The sequence below is a fragment of the Neoarius graeffei genome, chromosome 3 (genome assembly GCF_027579695.1).
Source record: "Neoarius graeffei isolate fNeoGra1 chromosome 3, fNeoGra1.pri, whole genome shotgun sequence".
NCBI classification, from domain to species: Eukaryota; Metazoa; Chordata; class Actinopteri; order Siluriformes; family Ariidae; genus Neoarius; species Neoarius graeffei.
This window is the reverse complement of record NC_083571.1, coordinates 79,460,271-79,480,624: the sequence shown is the minus strand read 5'-3', so window position 1 is coordinate 79,480,624 and position 20,354 is coordinate 79,460,271. Positions and strand designations below refer to the sequence as shown.

The 20,354-nt window shown below is 43.4% G+C and overlaps 1 protein-coding gene across 11 annotated transcripts in view; it reads right to left on the bottom strand.

The window, feature by feature from the left end:
• fryl (furry homolog, like) overlaps positions 1-20,354 on the bottom strand; it is a 230,625-nt gene that overhangs the window by 52,806 nt on the left and 157,465 nt on the right. For 7 of the 11 annotated variants that reach the window (XM_060917412.1, XM_060917413.1, XM_060917403.1 and 4 more), the window contains 25 exons: positions 19,029-19,073; positions 18,085-18,188; positions 17,809-17,917; positions 16,496-16,582; positions 14,778-14,949; positions 14,186-14,318; positions 13,934-14,041; positions 10,318-10,555; positions 9,904-10,080; positions 9,726-9,812; positions 9,314-9,582; positions 8,676-8,886; positions 8,406-8,530; positions 8,212-8,269; positions 7,914-8,005; positions 5,823-5,995; positions 5,491-5,651; positions 5,159-5,269; positions 4,159-4,313; positions 3,946-4,045; positions 3,697-3,865; positions 3,261-3,517; positions 2,932-3,072; positions 2,609-2,774; positions 2,419-2,503 (listed from right to left, as the gene is read on the bottom strand). In XM_060917412.1, the coding sequence (XP_060773395.1) occupies positions 2,419-2,503; positions 2,609-2,774; positions 2,932-3,072; positions 3,261-3,517; positions 3,697-3,865; positions 3,946-4,045; positions 4,159-4,313; positions 5,159-5,269; positions 5,491-5,651; positions 5,823-5,995; positions 7,914-8,005; positions 8,212-8,269; positions 8,406-8,530; positions 8,676-8,886; positions 9,314-9,582; positions 9,726-9,812; positions 9,904-10,080; positions 10,318-10,555; positions 13,934-14,041; positions 14,186-14,318; positions 14,778-14,949; positions 16,496-16,582; positions 17,809-17,917; positions 18,085-18,188; positions 19,029-19,073 (3,533 nt within the window). The remainder of the gene's footprint in view (positions 1-2,418; positions 2,504-2,608; positions 2,775-2,931; positions 3,073-3,260; positions 3,518-3,696; positions 3,866-3,945; positions 4,046-4,158; positions 4,314-5,158; positions 5,270-5,490; positions 5,652-5,822; positions 5,996-7,913; positions 8,006-8,211; positions 8,270-8,405; positions 8,531-8,675; positions 8,887-9,313; positions 9,583-9,725; positions 9,813-9,903; positions 10,081-10,317; positions 10,556-13,933; positions 14,042-14,185; positions 14,319-14,777; positions 14,950-16,495; positions 16,583-17,808; positions 17,918-18,084; positions 18,189-19,028; positions 19,074-20,354) is intronic. The other 4 variants (XM_060917408.1, XM_060917411.1, XM_060917414.1 and 1 more) reach the window with 2 other exon arrangements.

Sequence of the window (20,354 nt, the reverse complement as noted above, 5' to 3'; positions counted from 1 at the left end):
GCATGCAATTTTGTTTGTAGGAGAGGTCTCGCTTGACTCAAGCAGTCCAGATTTTGTGCCATCATTATTTGTGTATGCCGAAAATCACAATTTTAAAGCAAGGATGGAAAGGTAAAATTGTGTGCCCTCACTCTAAATGCCAACTTACGTTGACTGCTCTAACCTAGCTCCCGCCCTGTTCAGTTTCATTTCTGCTCTCTGCCTCTCGCTTTTTACGCAGCTCTGATTTCTCTTAGCTGCACTCTTTACACTATCATTCCTTTCATGCCATTACCTCCTGCAAATTGCTGTTTAGTGTTGGTATTTGCTGTTGTAGCTAAAGCCACATTGCCATCACATCACTGGCATAATTTGATTAAAACAAAATGAATATGAATGTCCCATTGTTAATCAAGTTGTACATGCCTGCACATAATCATATGCGTCTAAAGACTTGTAGGCATGAAGTTTTTCGTGGGTGTACACTGAAGTCTTGTCAATAAGGTACGAGTATATATCTGCCCATTGTATACCAGGGAACTTACAACCCCGATTCCAAAAAAGTTGGGACAAAGTACAAATTGTAAATAAAAACGGAATGCAATAATTTACAAATCTCAAAAACTGATATTGTATTCACAATAGAACATAGACAACATATCAAATGTCGAAAGTGAGACATTTTGAAATTTCATGCCAAATATTGGCTCATTTGAAATTTCATGACAGCAACACATCTCAAAAAAGTTGGGACAGGGGCAATAAGAGGCTGGAAAAGTTAAAGGTACAAAAAAGGAACAGCTGGAGGACCAAATTGCAACTCATTAGGTCAATTGGCAATAGGTCATTAACATGACTGGGTATAAAAAGAGCATCTTCGAGTGGCAGCGGCTCTCAGAAGTAAAGATGGGAAGAGGATCACCAATCCCCCTAATTCTGCGCCGACAAATAGTGGAGCAATATCAGAAAGGAGTTCGACAGTGTAAAATTGCAAAGAGTTTGAACATATCATCATCTACAGTGCATAATATCATCAAAAGATTCAGAGAATCTGGAAGAATCTCTGCGCGTAAGGGTCAAGGCCGGAAAACCATACTGGGTGCCCGTGATCTTCGGGCCCTTAGACGGCACTGCATCACATACAGGCATGCTTCTGTATTGGAAATCACAAAATGGGCTCAAGAATATTTCCAGAGAACATTATCTGTGAACACAATTCACTGTGCCATCCGCCGTTGCCAGCTAAAACTCTATAGTTCAAAGAAGAAGCCGTATCTAAACATGATCCAGAAGCGCAGACGTCTTCTCTGGGCCAAGGCTCATTTAAAATGGACTGTGGCAAAATGGAAAACTGTTCTGTGGTCAGACGAATCAAAATTTGAAGTTCTTTATGGAAATCAGGGACGCCGTGTCATTCGGACTAAAGAGGAGAAGGACGACCCAAGTTATCAGCGCTCAGTTCAGAAGCCTGCATCTCTGATGGTATGGGGTTGCATTAGTACGTGTGGCATGGGCAGCTTACACATCTGGAAAGACATCAATGCTGAAATGTATATCCAGGTTCTAGAGCAACATATGCTCCCATCCAGACGACGTCTCTTTCAGGGAAGACCTTGCATTTTCCAACATGACAATGCCAAACCACATACTGCATCAATTACAGCATCATGGCTGCGTAGAAGAAGGGTCCGGGTACTGAACTGGCCAGCCTGCAGTCCAGATCTTTCACTCATAGAAAACATTTGGCGCATCATAAAACGGAAGATACGACAAAAAAGACCTAAGACAGTTGAGCAACTAGAATCCTACATTAGACAAGAATGGGTGAACATTCCTATCCCTAAACTTGAGCAACTTGTCTCCTCAGTCCCCAGACGTTTACAGACTGTTGTAAAGAGAAAAGGGGATGTCTCAGAGTGGGAAACATGGCCTTGTCCCAACTTTTTTTGAGATGTGTTGTTGTCATGAAATTTAAAATCACCTAATTTTTCTCTTTAAATGATACATTTTCTCAGTTTAAACATTTGATATGTCATCTATGTTCTATTCTGAATAAAATATGGAATTTTGAAACTTCCACATCATTGCATTCCGTTTTTATTTACAATTTGTACTTTGTCCCAACTTTTTTGGAATCGGGGTTGTACTAACATCGTCCGTCCACTCTTTAATTAAATGCGGATCCAGTAGGCGATGTCCACTTGTTAGAGTTAACTTATTTATGTAGCATTCTCGATCTTGTAACGACAATTGTTTTGCATAATCTGACCGCTCATAATGCCGGTCTATGGGCAGCACCATTGTTTCTGAGTCCAGGCTGCGCGCGCATCCTGGCAACGGTCGGTTTGTTTACAAACATGCGAAGGGGTCTATAGGATCAGCGGTGATGCGGTGTGAGACAGAGGGGGCATTTAAAAAAAAAAAAAGTGTGTGGCTTACTTGTCCTCCATATTGGGATCCTTGATCTTGTTGTCACGGTGGCCATCAGGGCCAGGAACCATAGTGTTACTGCTGGAGGCAGTGCCTGATAGTAAAAGGCAAAGGGGTGGGGTGCGCTTATTTTCAAACTAAGACTTGGGCTGATAATATTAATATATTCCCATGTCAGAGGGTATTGTGTGATGCTCACCAGTGACGGAGGGAATTTTGTAGGAGGACGTGATACGGTAATACGGTGGGTTATCCATGTGGGTTACAGCTGAGCTCACAGCGTCAGTCAGCTCCAGCTCGGTCATCAGCTCCTCCAAAAGCTGCATGGTTTTGTCTCTTCCCAGATAGACCACCACACGCTTTACCTGCAAAAACAACATTTATATCATGTATGGACCTCTCGCCCTTGATGTATTACAGGTCTGATACATGACCCTACATGTTACACCACCATTAAGACATTCATGCGATGATAAATAATGCTTTACTGTGCGATTGGCTAAAAAAAACGGTGTCACTCACATAAGGCAGGAGACTTGGCTCACTGTTGACTCCAGATATGCTGATGAGGAAGTGTAGGATGATCTTGAGATTTTTGGGCCAGCTATCTGCCAACGTGGTCCATACATTCTCAATCTCTGACCACGCAAACTCATCTCCATACTGGAGACAGACACATATATTAGGCTACACACGTCTTTCCAGCTAGTCTCAGTATCTGAGAGTACTGATTTTCAGTCCTCACAATGCTGAATAAATAAACAAGCAAAAAGCTCAGTCTTAAAATAGCATCCTCAGTGCCGAGTCGTCACTAAAAGACCCTGGTTGTGACGACAGGACAGTGTGTGTACCTTAGCAGTCATGAACATGAGGTTGTTTAGGATCATGGTGGTTGCCTGCGGAGATCCCCAACCCTCTCCTCGGAGCCACCGGCGGCTGTTCACCATCATCTCGCGTTCGCGTGTGTTTTCTTCCTCCTCAACCTCCTCCTGTCGGCGCAGCAGCGGTTTAAAGTCTACCAACTCCACGTTGTTCATCCACGGCAGCAGGTAGTGCAACATCACCTGTCTACCACCAGGGTGCGCGGTCTGGATCCGCTGACTCACCTCTGGATTTTGGACAAGAACCGAGAACAAACAGTTAAAACGGCTCAATGTGGAAAGCAAATGCTAGTCAGAGGAGTTAAAGTAATGCTCCAGCACTTTATCTACAGCTCACAATATACGTTTGACACTGTTCTCACAAAGGCTGCAGATTGGGGCGGGACCCCCGAACTTTGTTTTGTACCTGAGAAGATGGGGAGTGTGAGCTCAGGGTAGGTTCGTGCTAGCTCTTCACTGAGCTGGTAATAAGATACTGAGTAGAGGTGGGGCAGCGGTGAAGGCGGAGTCAGGACCCCATCAGTGCGCTGGATCTCCACTTTATGGGCGTAGCGGAAGAGCTTCGGCTCCAAGATCTAACAAACACGCAAATAATCAAGGCGACTGATTTTAAACTTAGAAGTGATTTACAACACTATATGAACACTTGTTGTACCTGAAGTAGCTGCATGGCCACTTCATAGATGTCTCTAGAAGAATCTGCAGCCTTAAAGAGGATCAGGTTCAGTAGCACCACTGTATCAAACTGATAATCCCTGCCACAAATGACCAAGACATAATAAAACACATGCACTCTCTTCTCAAAGGACACTCACAAAGATGCACTGATCATGGTATATAAAACACAGAAAGGTTGACGGAGCTGTACCTGTTTTGAAAGACGTTAGCAATGGCGCGGAAGCAGCCAGTGGCGACCCTGCGAGAGCCTGTGTAGCAGCGATCCACGGCCCAGAACATCAGATTGCTCTGGTCTGGGTTCAGTTCTAATAGCAACATCACTGCCTCACAGCCCAGCTGGTGAACCTGCAAACACATGCCACACATTCACAGTGACTAACAAAAATTAATTACATTTTTTTTCTATAGCGCTTTAACAATAGTCACAAAGCAGCTTCACAGAAATACATAAACTCCAGACATACATTTTAAACATATGAACTTTTAAGTTTATCCCTAATGAGCACGCCGGAGGTGACGGTGGCAAGGAAAATCTCCGAGACCACATGAGAAACAAACATTGAGAGGAATTGATCAAAGAACTTCTTTTCAAACTGTATCCGTCACTTACTCAGGTGGGGTTTACATTAGACCGTATCAGCGGATCATCAGATTAACGTTTTTAAAACGATTCGCGTGCACACAGCAACGCCAATACACGGATACGCTCGGCTCCGCAGGCATCCTGCGCTCCAAATCACTCCGCCCTGAACAGCGAGTGCCCTCTGGAGGGTGCGCACTCCGGCCCTGCGCAGCTCACAGAGCGCGCGAGTGAAGCGCACGAGCAGTGATTCGGGACAAATAGCAGGAAGTGAAAGTCCGCGCCGTTTTTCAGCAGTCGCGTCACATGACCAACGTGGCATGACCAACGCCAGCGAATCAGGAAGGTGGATGTCACAGTGACGTTGTCCAATGACGACGTCAGCTAGAGCTCAGCACAGCGTATCCTCGTTCCTCAATGTTTACACAGCACTGGATCAGATACGTAATGGGTTGAATACGTGGGCCCTGGCGGATTCAAGTTGTTCCGCCTGTGGAGTCGTTTCCTGGCGTTTTAATGTGAACGGACAGTGCATCCGCGACGAAAACGATACGGATACGGTCTAATGTAAACACCACCTCAGAGTCTTTACAAAGAGTGTGTTGGTTACCTTGCGGTCTTGTGAGTCCAGGATGTTGTCTAGCCATTTGTAGAGGTATCCATCAGACGAGAGACCGACGTTATCAGCCACCGGACCGCAACAGAGAACCGCAGACATGGCCTGCAGGAAACGTGCAATTTAAAAAAAGCAAAAAAACTTTCAACACATAGTTGTGTTCGAAGGTCTTTCACATAAACGAAACACTGGTGGTGCTTAATTCTCTGTGCGCGCAAATCTGCGAGCACATATGAGGTGTATGATGGCAGGTCTGCTTCAGCTGTTACTGGTGTGTATGTTGATGTGTATATGCCGCACTGTTGAGCACGTGTGTGTATTCTTACTTTGAGAGCGCAGTACTGGTGTCTGTTTATCTGCATGTTCCGGTCACTGTAGCGGTCTAGAGGCGTGAACATGATGCTGAAGGGTCCGGCCCAGTGACTGAACAGCATGAACAGACTGTGTCTCAGAGACTGCTGGGGAAAGATACTCCTCCTCTGGTGCACTGGAGGAACACACACACACACACAAACAATGTGACTTACATAAGCAAGGAGGAAATAATTCATTGTTTTTCCTGGAAAAAACAAACGGGCCAAAATACAGCTGCATCAAAAAAAAAAAAAGGCAGTATAAAGTGTTATGAGGGCATATGTTGGTGTGCGCTTGTATGTACCTGGCACGTTTTGGATTATGTTGGCCACCAGGGCGCTGAAGTGCGAGCGGATGTCTCGGAGTGTGTCTGAGTCTTTGTCATTCTCAGCCTCCAGCAGCTGCCGTGTCAGATCTACATACTCCAACAGGGTACTGTTCAGAGAATGGCTCTCCCCATCCAGCCCCCCACTCCCACTGCATGCACACACACACACACACACACACACACACACACACACACACACACACACACACACAGAGTTAATCCGAGTACCATAAAATATAACAGACTATATGGAAAAAAAAGGCCTCAGCACTAGCCACATTACTAATAAGCTCTATGGTCTTCAGGATTTTTAAATCGGGAAAAATGACTAAAAGTATTGGAATACATGACTGACTGATGTTTCTTGCTGCCCAGGTGTGCCCTGTTAGATTGACTGCTTAGACAATTAATAGCTCTGAATGTCTACGCTTGGTCTGAGCCCTGGGTTTCATCTGAGTTTCAAGACTGCATTTGCTGTTAAAAAGGATAAACCCACATGAAGACCAGAGAGCTATCTGTGGGAGAAAAACAAGCAATTCTGAAGCCGAGAAAAGAGAAAACTTCAAATCGGAGCCATTGTCCAAAGCCGATACAACAATCTGGAACGTCCTAAAAAAGAAAGGAACCACTAGTGTATTAACAACTAGACATCACACAGGTCTACCGAGGAAAACGGCAGCAGTCGATAAACATCGTGAGAGCCATGAACCCCCCCTACAAACAACAGTCAGTGACCAACACTCAACAACAATCTCCACAAGGCAGGGGTGAAGGCATCACAATCCTCTGTTCAAGTACTTTGAAAGAAGAAATATAGAAGCCATACTACAAGATGCAAACAACTCATCATGGCTGCTTCTGGAAAACGCTCAAATCATTATCGATAAGGTAACTCATGATGGTCAGAGCAAAATGAATTCAGAAACACAACCACCATTCTGTTTACCAATTTACAGAGAAATGCATCCATGCAGCAAGACAATGGCCCAAAACACACTGCCAACACAACAAAGGACTTCGTCAGGGGAAAAAGTGGAAGGTTTTAGACTGGCCAAGTCCATCACCAGACCTTAACCTGATTGAGCAGCTTTTCACCTCCTGAAGAGCAAGCTGAAGGGAGAAAACACCCACCCACCCCAAACAAACAAACAAACAAGCAAGCAACTAAAAGAAGCTGCGATACAAGTCTGGAAATTAAATCACAAAAGAAGAATGCAACAGTTTGGTGATATCAGTGGGTTGCTGCAGTTATTGTAAGCAGGGATATACAAGCAAATATTAAATGCCATTTAGTTTAAGACTCTCTGTTCCGATATTTTTGCACACCTAACTGTTGCATGGTCTACCACCAAATACACCACGTTCTAAGTAGTTTAACATATCTCCCATTGCATGTTCTCCCCGTGTCTGTGTGGGTTTCCTCCGGGTGCTCCAGTTTCCCCCACAGTCCAAAGACATGCAGGTTAGGCTAATACGGGACGGCCTTGGGCTGAGGTGCCCTTGAGCGAGTCACCTAACCCCCAACTGCTCCCTGGGCGCTGTTAGCATGGCTGCCCACTGCTCTGGGTGTGTGTGCGCGCGCTCATTGCTCACGTGTGTGCTGCTTCAGATGGGTTAAACGCAGAAAGGAAATTTTACAAGTGTGTGATGAATAAAGTTGTGCTTTCTTTCTCTCTTTTATATCTAGATGCAAACATCACCCGATATTCATTTTTTGATCTTAAACCCAAATGTCTTCAGCGTATAGCAAAAACAAGGAGATTTGCATTCAAACTGTGGAGCCTATTTTATGAAATTAAAAAAAAAAAAATTGCAGCTCTCAGAATTATTTTGTTCTTTCAACCCAAGTCCAAAGCTAAAAATATTAATTTAGCACTGCATAACGCGTTAAATAAACTACGATAAAATTAACTGGATCTAATCTTTATAAATCAGAATAACCATCCAAAGGCGTTTTAATATGCAAGATGAAAGAGCTCAGTCTTACAAAACATATATTTATGTATTTGAATGTACATCTGTTTAGGAGCACGGATGAGATAAAGAGATGAAGAGAAAGTCCCGTACATCTGGCTGATGACTCCTGAGTCGGCCAGCAACTCAAAGATCCGGACCAGCTGGACTCTGAGGATGTCACGACGCCGGCGCCGCTTCATGTTCTACATAAATAGAGGAAAAGATGACAAACAACAGAACTGGCTAATAGCACAAGTGTACTTATTTAAAAAAAAAAAAAAGAATACTTATACAGCTGTATCTTGATGAACTGTGGCATGAAAAATACATATATTGCATACTAAATGTGTAATTCTTCCGGGCACCCCAACAAGAACAATAAAATACAAAAAAAAAAAAAATTGCTCACCTCTGGCCTTCTCTCCAGAGCCTCTTTAATGATGGGGTTCAGCTCCTCTAAAAGCTCTCTGATGGACAGACAAGGACATGGCATTACTGATGAACATCATGCACATTTACAGCAACACAGTGAACACGCACAGTTAACGATGAGGTGAAATTACAGTAGATACTGTGTTGTACCACAGACAGATATAGACACACCTGAAAGCAACAGGGTTGGTCCGGCCAAGCCCCAGGACAAGAGACTCCGTGATATCCATGCTCTCAGAGCGCATCATAGGAACCACATGCTTGAACAACGAAGAGGGGGACGGAATGCCAATGATCTGTACGCGCACACACATATATATATATATATAATCCTTAGCAGGGACTGCTAACAGGACACCCGTGTAATTTTGCTCACCTCGAATGTAACATTTAACAAACTGGGTTTAACAGCAAAAGTTTACAACGTGCCGACTCTCTGACCTTTGACTCATAACTGTATCCACTGTCTGGGGTAGACGCCAGCGTCTCTGGAGGGGAACAGCGGACAGAGCCGGTGGCCGAGGATGAAGAGGAAGAGGAGGATGAAGAGGAGGTTGTGGAGCTGCAACAAAGGATCAGGTAGTTCCTCCACAGGCCGACATACGAGTCGCTGCTGCTCAAGCTGTTCATCTTCTTAGCATTGATTGGGCTACTAGAGAGAGGTTTTTTTTTTTTTGGGGGGGGGGGGGGGGGAACAAAAGTGAAGGTAAAAAAAAAAAAGTAAGATGAGGGGGTTGATTTGCTACACGAAACTACCGTCTCTAACACAGGCTAACTGTTTTTAGTAAGGGTGTAAAAACTTTAGTTCACACAAACAATATTTTGGTGGTTAGAAATCCTTAGAAATGGACTGGCTGTTGTCTTTATGTACTCAGAGGGTGTCTACAGGTATCCTCAAACTAAGTACTTTTAGTTGAGTATTCAAGTTTTAAGCACATTAAAACGTTTCTCCTGAAAAAACAACCATATAACTTCAAAATAAAGACAATTTTTATATACGACAGCCTTTAGTTTGGAAAAATGAAAAACGCTCATTGCCCCATAACCTAACAGACAGATATTTTTAATAACGTCCTTACTTGATGTCAACTTGTGGAGAGAGCAGCTGGAGCCGGGTGGAGGCAAAATGCCAGGCGTAGCTCAGCGCAGTGGGGCAGTGCTTGGGCAGGTTCTCCTGGCGTAGGTAGCTGGACAGGCTGATGACCCACGGGTCCTGACCCTGAGTCACATGTGCAAAAACCCAAATGTGCGATGGGCTGACTACATCAAACTGGTGGCTGATGGGAGAAGAGCTCCACTCGGCCAGAGTCTGGAGGTCTATTCCACTGGGACAGTACAGCAGGCTGGTCTGCACCGACCGAGGAAAAACAGTGAGGATGGGAGATTTGACAGAATCATGTTACAGAGGACACCATGACAGAAATGAAGTACTGAATGTAATGTCATGTGGAGAAAGCTTACAGATGAAGTGTGCGTGTACACATTTCCTACCTGATCAGCACCTGTGAGATGGATGAAGCTCTCCAGTACGGAAGCGCTCACTCTATCCATCACATCTACTGCCAACTCCTCATCACCCTGAAATACAGTGAGAAATGCAGTGCTCCAATTTCCCCAGAATGAAAAATATAGACACAAGGATGCTCTTTGTGGTCATGGCAATGGTTACCTTGGCGATGCCCAGGGCGTTGTGGAGTGCGCGCACTTCTTTAAGGACGTTGACAGCAAGGCGGCGCGTGGCCGGCCTACAACTGCACAGCACCACGAGAGCAAGACCCTCCACCACGTGCAGCACACCCACGACAGGAGACCGCTCAAGAGGTAGACACCCACTCCCCTTAGAGCCCTAACACACACACACACACACACACACACACACACACACACACACTTATAACTTTTACTTGTGGTGGACTTCTGGTTAATCCTTCTTAAAATAAAAAAAATTAAAAATAAAAAAATCTATTTTTGCATCTGAAATGAGTTCATACTACTGTACATTTCGTCTTTAACCGTTACACAGAAAAAGAGACTCAAAAAAAGAAAAAAAAAAGCCACAGTGAGAGCAGAGACAGAAACACACCTGTGTGTCCTGGCTGCGGTTGCTGCTCTGTACAGCTTGTCTCCACTGAATGATGAGCTGCAGCAGCATCTTGACGGAATTGTCCAGGAGCGTGGGGTGCACGTCCGTCACCTCCCGCACGATGAAGTACACAAAGCCCGAGAGCACATCCTCTCTCCAGTCGGAGAAATCCACCATCAGAGCCTGCAGAGTGGTGAATGCCAGGCCACGCAGTTCCTCATCCATGTGAATCGTCAGTCTGCGAGATAAGTACACGAACACGCGCTCAAATAGCTAGTCTTGGACTTAAATTTGTTGAATCCCTCACATTTCGAAGAAAAGAAGGATGAGTTCATGTCAAATTAAACCAGAGGGTGGAACCACACCATTAGTGTTTTGAGTCCACCCTCACTCACTCTGAAATAGCAGCCATTTTAAAATTTAACCCAGAAGTCCTCTGTGACATGCCGCAGGCCCTTTCTTGGCAACACTTTTCCCTTAATGATTTAGGGTGCAGATTAACATAATTGTTCACATCCTTGCCTACGTACTACGTGTGTTACTGGAGGATTCCACTAGAGGGCAGAGCAGAGAACTCACACCAAATAGAACACTTGAATTTGCATGATGTAAACGATAAATATGGCAGCACTCAAGGAGGCTAGTATTTGGTTATACTGCTTCTACAATGCCCCTACCGTTCATGTGCATATTGCACCTTGCGGACGTGTAGAGTTAATTTTTTGAGTACATGCACAACCGATGCACCAAATGGACACGGGATATGCAAGGCAGCCACCGTGCGCAGTCGTTTGCAACTATAAAAAGCAACATTTTAAACAATATCTCAATGAACACAAACAATTTCCAAAATGCTGACAAGACAAAGTTTAATATAACATCTGTTTAACTTATAACGTGAAAGTAAGGTTAATAATATAACTTAGATTACACATTTTTCAGTTTTACTCAAATTAGGCTGGTGCAAAAATGAGTACACCCCCCAACAAAAACTACTACATCTAGTACTTTGTATGGCCTCCATGATTTTTAATGACAGCACCAAGTCTTCTAGGCATGGAATGAACAAATTGGCGACATTTTGTAACATCAATCTTTTTCCATTCTTCAACAATGACCTCTTTTAGTGACTGGATGCTGGATGGAGAGTGATGCTCAACTTGTCTCTTCAGAATTCCACAAAGAAAATAATTTCTTTACACCACAAAAAGTGGTACAAAAATTTAAGAAAGATGGAACTGCAACCATCTCACAGAGACATCCAGGTCATCCACGGAAGTTAACACCTCGACAGGAGCGTCTTCTGATGACAAGTGTTGAAGAAAATTGGCGTGCAAGTTCACTGCAGTTATCTAAAGAAGTAGAAAGCCAAACTGGGGTGACTATTTCCCGTGACACGATACGGTGTACACTGCAGAGGAATGGCATGCATGGCTGCCGTCCACGAAAGAAGCCCAGGCACAAAAAAGCCCACCTAGAGTTTGCCAGGGCCCATGCTGACAAAGATGAAGACTACTGGGACTCTATACTCTGGAGTGAGGAGACCAAGATAAATGTTTTTAGAACTGATGGCGTCGCAAAGGTGAGGAATACAAGGAAAAACGCATGGTGCCTACAGTGAAACATGGCGATGGCAGTGTCCTTATGTGGGGCTGCATGAGTGCTGCTGGTGTCGGGGAGCTGCATTTCATTGATGGCATCATGGATTCACAGATGTATTGCTCTATACTGAACGAGAAGATGCTACCATCACTCCGTGCCCTTGGTCGTCGTGCACTTTTCCAACATGACTAAAAACGCATCTAAGGCCACTGTTGGATTTCTGAAGAAGAACAGGGTGAAAGTGATTCAGTGGCCAAGTACGTCTCCTGATCTGAACCCAATCGAACACCTATGGGGAATTCTGAAGAGACAAGTTGAGCATCACTCTCCATCCAGCATCCAGTCACTAAAAGAGGTCATTGTTGAAGAATGGAAAAAGATTGATGTTGCAAAATGTCGCCAACTTGTTCATTCCACGCCTAGAAGACTTGGTGCTGTCATTAAAAATCATGGCGGTCATACAAAGTACTAGATGTAGTAGTTTTTGTTGGGGGGTGTACTCATTTTTGCACCACCCTAATTTGAGTAAAACTGAAAAAAAGTTATATTATTAACCTTACTTTCACGTTATAAGTTAAACAGATGTTATATTAAACTTTGTCTTGTCAACATTTCGGAAATTGTTTGTGTTCATTGAGATATTGTTTAAAATGTTGCTTTTCAAAGGGGGTGCACTCATTTACACTCAGCACTGTGTGTGTGTGTGTGTGTGTGTGTGTGTGTGTGTGTGTGTGTGTGTGTGTGTGTGTGTGTACATCTGCCCTTAGAAAGTACACATGGTATAAAGATGAAACTTGGTAAATCTGCAGTAATTTCAATAATAAATATAACCGTGTTGGACACTCCAGAAGACCCTACTTCTGTCAATGTGCATCAGTCTATAGTTTTTGAAATGTTTAGCTTCACTTTATCGTACAATCAACTAAAGATGTGTTACATTGCATTACAAAGTATATCTACAGTCCCAGTCAAAAGTTTGGACACCTTCTAATTCACCGTTTCTTCTTTATTTTTATTCATTAAAAGTCACTTCCTGTCTTAAAGTAATGATGGATGCTGTTTCTCTTTACTTAGTTGAGCGGTTCTTGACATAATATGGATTATTACACTTGTGGAATAAAGCTCATCTCATTATCTGTAGCCCCTTTATCCTGTTCTACAGGGTCGCAGGCAAGCTGGAGCCTATCCCAGCCGACTACGGGTGAAAGGCGGGGTACACCCTGGACAAGTTGCCAGGTCATCACAGGGCTGACACATAGACACAGACAACCATTCACACTCACATTCACACCTACGGTCAATTTAGAGTCACCAGTTAACCTAACCTGCATGTCTTTGGACTGTGGGGGAAACCGGAGCACCCGGAGTAAACCCACGGGGACACGGGGAGAACATGCAAACTCCGCACAGAAAGGCCCCCGCCGGCCACGGGGCTCGAACCCGGACCTTCTTGCTGTGAGGCGACAGCGCTAACCACTACACCACCGTGCCGCCCTTGGAATAAAGCTATTTACTGTATTTTTACTGTTTACTATTTGATCTTAAACACATTAAGGTGGCAAGAAACTGCACTAATTAACTTTTGACGAGGCACACTTGTTGACTGAAAAGCACTCCAGGTGACGACCTCATGAAGCTGGTTAAGATAACGCCAATAGTGTGCAAAGCGTCATCAAGGTAAACGCTGGCTACGAAACAGTGTTTGTTTTTTTAACACTTTTTTTATTTACCACAGAACTCCATACATGCTCCAGATGTTATTTCATAGTTTTGATGACAGTATTGTTCTACAATATACAAACTTTTGACTGGTACTGTACATAAAAATGAAGAAAGTGCAGCTGAGAATGAGAATTGACTAAAAAAATTTGGGCATTAAAGACAAGAATTAGAAATTCTTCTTTTTATTCAGCTCAGCTCATAGCTTATGTGTCATGGGTTTAACCCTATGAACCTCTTCTAATTTTTTTTTTTTGTGTGTGAGAGAAGAGGTCAGAAGTCACGGGTCGTTTACCTGGCCAGGAGCTCAATTAGGTCTTGTCTGCTCATGCCATCGGGGATCAGTCTGGGGATGGCGGCTACACATGTCCGGAACAGATCGATCTTCGGCTTTCTCTCCCCACTACAATGGGAAAACATGTGTGCAGTGTTTTACATTTTGCCTGCAGCTGTATTCCAGCTGTAACTGTAACATAGTGCTTGAGTGATCTGCACAGATATAAACCGAAGCAACAAACTGCATGAGACGCAGGCAGAGAGCACTCACGTGATCATGTCCTCTGGCTCTTTATTGGACATCTGCACACTGGTCATGCTCATGGAGCGGCCCACCTCTTTATCCAGGTGCCTAAGGATGTTATCTAGAGCTTTTCTCACCTGAGGGTAGTACAGAGACATTCCTACGTGCGCACACACACACACACACACACACACACAAATATATCAAACAGAACAAAAGATCCTTTTTGTGTTTTGAATTCTCTCAGTTCTCACATAATTCACAACATACCATAAGGCAGCCAGACAATACATTCAGTACTGAGACACACAAAAAAAAAACGCAGCCTATGTCTGAGAAATGCTTTCAAGTATTAAACAATGGGCTGAGATTAAAAAATATTAAATAAATAAAAATGGGTGGCCGGAATACAGACAAAACAAAACAAACAAAAAAAAACTCTTACAATGCCATGTTCATTAAAAAAAAAAAAAAAAAAAGGGGGGGGGGGGGGGGGGGGGGGGGTCATTCAAAAGCCAGGACACAGCAAGCACACAAACAAAGGCATTCCTTTTTCTAGGACAATATCTGAAAACAAACCGAAATAAAAAGGTTGAGCAGGAAAGACAGGATTTCTTACCGATGACCTTGGCCTCCTCATCAGTAAGGGTGGTGTTGAGGAAGATTTTTTTGACCCGTAAGGTGTTCCCCGAAGGCAGGATGACACCGGTGGTGGGCATTGGTGGCTCGCCGTCTTTCTGCTGGAGACTGTCTGCTATCACCAGGAATGCCCGTAAACCAATATTCATTCTCTAACAGAGGGAGAGGTGTGAGATGAAGGGGAGGTCAAATAATAATGTCTTTATGCCGTGTGTGTGTGTGTGTGTGTGTGTGTGTGTGTTAGGGTTGGGCGGTATCCAAATTTTGATACCTTTAAACTGTCTCTGTGTTTTCCCGGGGTATACGGTATTACCGAGAAAAAAATAATATTTTGTTTCGGCCTACTGTGTAACGTGCGCCTATGCCTCAAATGTACTATTTAAAAGCAGCATAGCGAATTGTGTGCATTGTGGTATGGATTAAGCAGCAAAGCGAATTTTGTGCATTAAGAGATATTTCAAAGCATCACGCAACTCTTCCTTCATCTTGAAAATAGCATTCAACTGTCGTTTACACATGTCTGCGTTGAAACGCCATTTGCAGCACTATTTCACCTACTCCATCAAAAAAAGTACACGATGAGCAGGATCATACCCTTTCAAGCATGGGAAATAAAAAAAAGAAAAAGAATCAACCAACACCCAAGTCCGTTTAGACTGCGCGATAAACCATATTCTTCAGCGCAAATGAGGCGAACCTAATTCAAATGCGTGATAGCTGCACAAGGCAAAATCATATGGGCCCACGTCATGCCATGGCGGGGAAATTAATAATCAAATGGCCTTACCTTGCTGAAAACGTTGTCTTGATCACATAACTCCTTACAATTATTCCACTTAAATCCATACAGTTTAACACACCCAACAAAGATAGCAAGCGCATTGCTAATTCCCACCAGAAACCTAACAGTTTACGCTACGATGTTTTCTTCCGTTTCTTCAGTAGATGACATTTCAAACGTTTATTACCCACATCCCAAATGTCATACGTTATATTATTTTACCTTGTTGTTACTCATGTAACCTACTCAAAACACAACTCATTGGAGAGATCTCGTGGAAGTGGAGTACCCCAGGCTATGGTGTGCCTTAGGGGACATATTAGATTTTTCCTTTGGTTTGAAACCAAAATACTGCCACTGTTGTATTTTTTTTTGCCACTAACTCGTTATCTTGACTTGCCATCTTTCAACCGCGGTCTCAGTCTCTTTTTTTTTTTTTTTATAGATAGGACAGTATAGAGAGACAGGAAATGAGCGGGGGAGAGAGAGACGGGATCGGGAAATAACCTCGGGTCGGAATCGAACCCGGGTCCCCGGATTTATAGTACGGTGCCTTAGCCATCTGAGCCATGACACCCCCGGTCTCAGTCTCTTGCGAAGCTTTCTGTCAGACTCCAAAATGTCACGCAGGGTTGCCATGGTAACGACATAAACAACCCTGCACGTGATGAAAACTTCTTTAGGAAATTGATAGAATTAGTGAAAATACGATCACACAGTTATTCGGGATGATCTTCAATTTATTTTTTTATATTATGACCTCATGTACTCCATATTTATTTAGATATTATATATTTTTTTAAAATGACGGTAATGAGACCGATACCGTTGGTACTTTTGGATACCTCGGGATACCTTCTTACCGTAATACCGCCCAACCCTAGTGTGTGTGTGCGTGTGTGTGTGTGTGTTCATACCTCTGGGTTGATGGTGAAGGTCTTGTGAGACTTTCCAACACAGAGCAGGTCGTAGATGATTTCTTTCATGGCAAAGTCCAGCCTTTCCTGCATATAGCACAGACAGCACATAAGACCGACAATAAAATCACACCATGAGGGATCAGTAAGGACATACAGAACTTAAAAATAATAATACACACATCCACAGAAATTATTTTCGGTCCTGTTGAAAGTGGCCTTTCTTTACTTTGTTAGGAAAGTCAGAATGCGCATGATTCATCCGCCCTAGACGCAACATCTCAGGATGACCACAAAGCCTGACTGCAACAGTCACAACCTCCTGAACAAAATTACACTTACTTTTCCTCTGGTTCCATTTTCACAAATTCTGATGGACAAACCCAAAGCACCGCAACCCCAATTATACCACGAAGCCCAAGGTGAGTCTAAGGCCCAATCCCAATTCTAATTTCTACCCCTCCCCCTTCCCCTCCCCCTCCCCCTTGGCCCTTCCCCTTGAAACTGAGCTACAAGGGATAGGGCTTGAAATTCAACCCTTACGTATTGGGATAGCCCTTCAACGATCGCATACGTCATCGCGTACCTCCGTCAGCGTTTACGTTAGCAAAACGCGACCAAATGCGTCATTGGCTGCAACCAGCCGCTACAGTCAGAGCCAGAATCTCTGCTGGCAGGGTGTGATTTGTTAACTAACACCACTGAATGGGATATCTTTGGCGCTTCGTGCACCACATCCGACAGAATGAGGTGTCAGAACACTCATGTAAACAATAAAAGCGAGAATAACAGAACAAAACGTACGCAGTAAAGCAACCGAAAACAATACTCACTCCCAAAGCTTTTTAGCAGCAGCTTGGATTTCAGAAATCGCTGCTCATTCTCAGCTCAAAAGCGAATCAAGCAGCGTGTTTCCTCTGGATAACAACTTAAAACACGTAAATAATGGAGAAAATACATTTATGACAATCTTTCGCCGCGGGAACCGCCATCTTTCTGAAATCCGCATGAAATCTCGCTGAAATCCGCATGGCATTGTGGGAAATCACTCAAACCCCTTCGTTCGGAGTCAGCTCCAGGAAAATCTCCGTTTGGAGGGGTACAGAAGCCCTACCCCTTCCCCTACCCCTCCGTGTTAACTGGGATTGGGATACCCCTACCCCTTCACGTGAACGCGCAAAATGGAGGGGAAGGGCCAAGGGGTTGGTCCAAGGGGTGAAATGGGATTTGGCCTAAATCACCAGGCAACACGACGGAGAATGATTCGAGTGTTAAGAATGACTTGATGTGAATTTTGTCGTTTCCAAATTTACCTGAGCAATGAACTGAATGATCTTGACAAAGATGTTAAGTGGTGTGTCCCTGGGTACCACACTGCGGGAGCCCTTGGGGAAAAGTGCTGAAACAATACTGAGGAGGCGACTAGAAGAGAACGAGAGAAGAAGAGCTTAATGGTCTCTGCATACTCTGGAACAATTCTAAGTGTCACTAAACATTCTTTTTTTTTTTTAAATCATCTCGAACATTACAGATTGTTTCATGAAGCAACTAATAAGTTTTTCTTCACGGCGTGGCCGTGTTACCGGTACCTCTGTGTGGTGGTGTTGCTCTCGCACTTGATCCTGATGATGTAAACCCACAGCAGCCTGTAGAGGGACTCCAGTGCTACACGAGACATTTTGGGATCTTTGTTCTAAAAACACAAGACGTACATGTAAACTTTCAAGAGTAGAAGAGATCTCAGGTTTATACAATTTTTTTAATATATAAAATCGGTCAAATATCTGAATTATTGAAATCAAACTAATCGTCAGCACATGCATTAATGATTCAGATTCCTGTTACAGCTGGGGATCAGCATGAAGGCATCGTTAATATGACTGAACTTAAGCCAAGGACACTGATGATTTTAAACACAACTCTATTGATCCTTAGGAAGGGATGATTCGAAGAAATAAAAATTCAAACAAAATCTATAAACCCCCTGCAAATAAGCCTTTGATTAACACATTACAGCTTGTTCAACACACACTAAACAACTCCTACACCCCAGGTCCATCACGACCACCCACACGCACTTAAGCATGAATCAGCGCAGCTGCAGAGACACAACTAGACAGCGAGATTCAATTAAAAAAAAAAAAAGCCCACTTCTCTTTAACAACCTTTCCAAACATTTCAGGGATACCATGAGTGAGCTTGTGCACTTGTGGGCAATTTGGATGACTCCTAAATGCTTCATATGAATACATCTGGGTTTTTTTTTTTTAAACTTGTTGAACTTTACATAGCAGATCACTGCACAGCTCAAAAGCCCGAACCAAAACTAAGCTTTACAAAATGACAGAAGTGGGCACCTCACTCAAATAATCACAGCTTCCATGAGCAAGCTTGATTGTCTAGTCTGCTATGAAGTTGCAAGGGGTCAAAGCACAATGATCCATGAGTCAAATAAGTCAACACAGAAGACGAGGCCAATCAGAAGACCTCCTAGACGCAAGATCGGCTCCCCTGACAGTCAGCCACCACTCACCTGGAGAGTCTCAATCTGCTTACGGATGCTGTTGTTTGATGGCATCTGGAGCAAGTGAATTTGTGAGAGGAGGGGGAAAAAAAAAGAAAAAAAAAAAGAAAGATGGGGTGGGGAGTTTGATGAGTGGAAGGAAAACATGCGTGTTAAAAAAAAGAGAACAAAAGATGATAGTAAGAACTAGAGAGAGCAAACATGAACCCACACAAACCAAATATAAACCTAAGCCCTAATAACATGCACAGAGGTTTGTGGCAGTTTGGAAGGAGGCTGTATGTATACAGTACATACCCCCCATACTAAACCATGGGAAGATGCAAACACTAATGCTGCAATCCATTGTATAGAGCACAGGACAGAAAAGTGCACTGGAACAGTCATTCATTCATTCATTCATTCATTCATTCATTCAACTTGCAATTCCAAGTCAGGACGTCACAACATGGCAAGACGTACACGGTGAACAGGAAAAGATTTCCGTTTGCAAAAATTCCTACTTGATTTTACTTCATGCTTGTGTTGCGAAGGAGTTTTAACTGCTTTGAAAGTTTGGAATTGTAACATAACATTTACAAATCTGCCTTGTACGTCATTTCTCATTGCTACAGTAATTGCAGAAAAAAAAAATCCTACACCTCTCCTTTAAATGTTCATAAAATTCAGAGGCTAGCCTTAAAAAAATATGAACATGCTCTGTCTGGGCATCCGTTTTTTTTTTTCAAACCAAAGCACTGCAACACGTTTAGACTGGAATTTGGGATTTTCCAAGTACAATGGATTGTAGCATAACGGTAGACGCTATAGCAGGAAGAGTGGTGTTACTGCTAAAGGAGAACCCTGATTAGTAATAAACAGCTGGAAAGAAAGACACTGTAAATGGGGTGACTTGAAGCAGGCTAAGTGATTTCAAAGGCTTCAGTTAGCTGGGTTTGGTGGAGGAGACGGAGACGAACATGAAGAGAAAGGTGTAAGAATAGCTGCAGGAAAAAGCAGAACTGAACAGGGAGAGATCATGGATCAATCAAGAAGTTACAGACCCCATACTGAGCCTACAAACCACAAGCATGTGGGCTACACAAGCTTCTACCCACCACTGAGGACAACTCTGCTTTAAAATCACTGAATCTATAGATTTGATTTCATGCACGAAAAACAGCACGAAAGGAACAGCCCAGATTGGATCGGAACCCAGGAGCGATAGAAAACGTCTTGTACAAAACAGAAGCAAAGCTAATAAGCTCGGATTGAATGCTTATTGAACTAGTGACTCCCAAGGAATCGCCAAAAATCAAATGGAAGAAAATAAATAAATAAATCACCACACTGAAT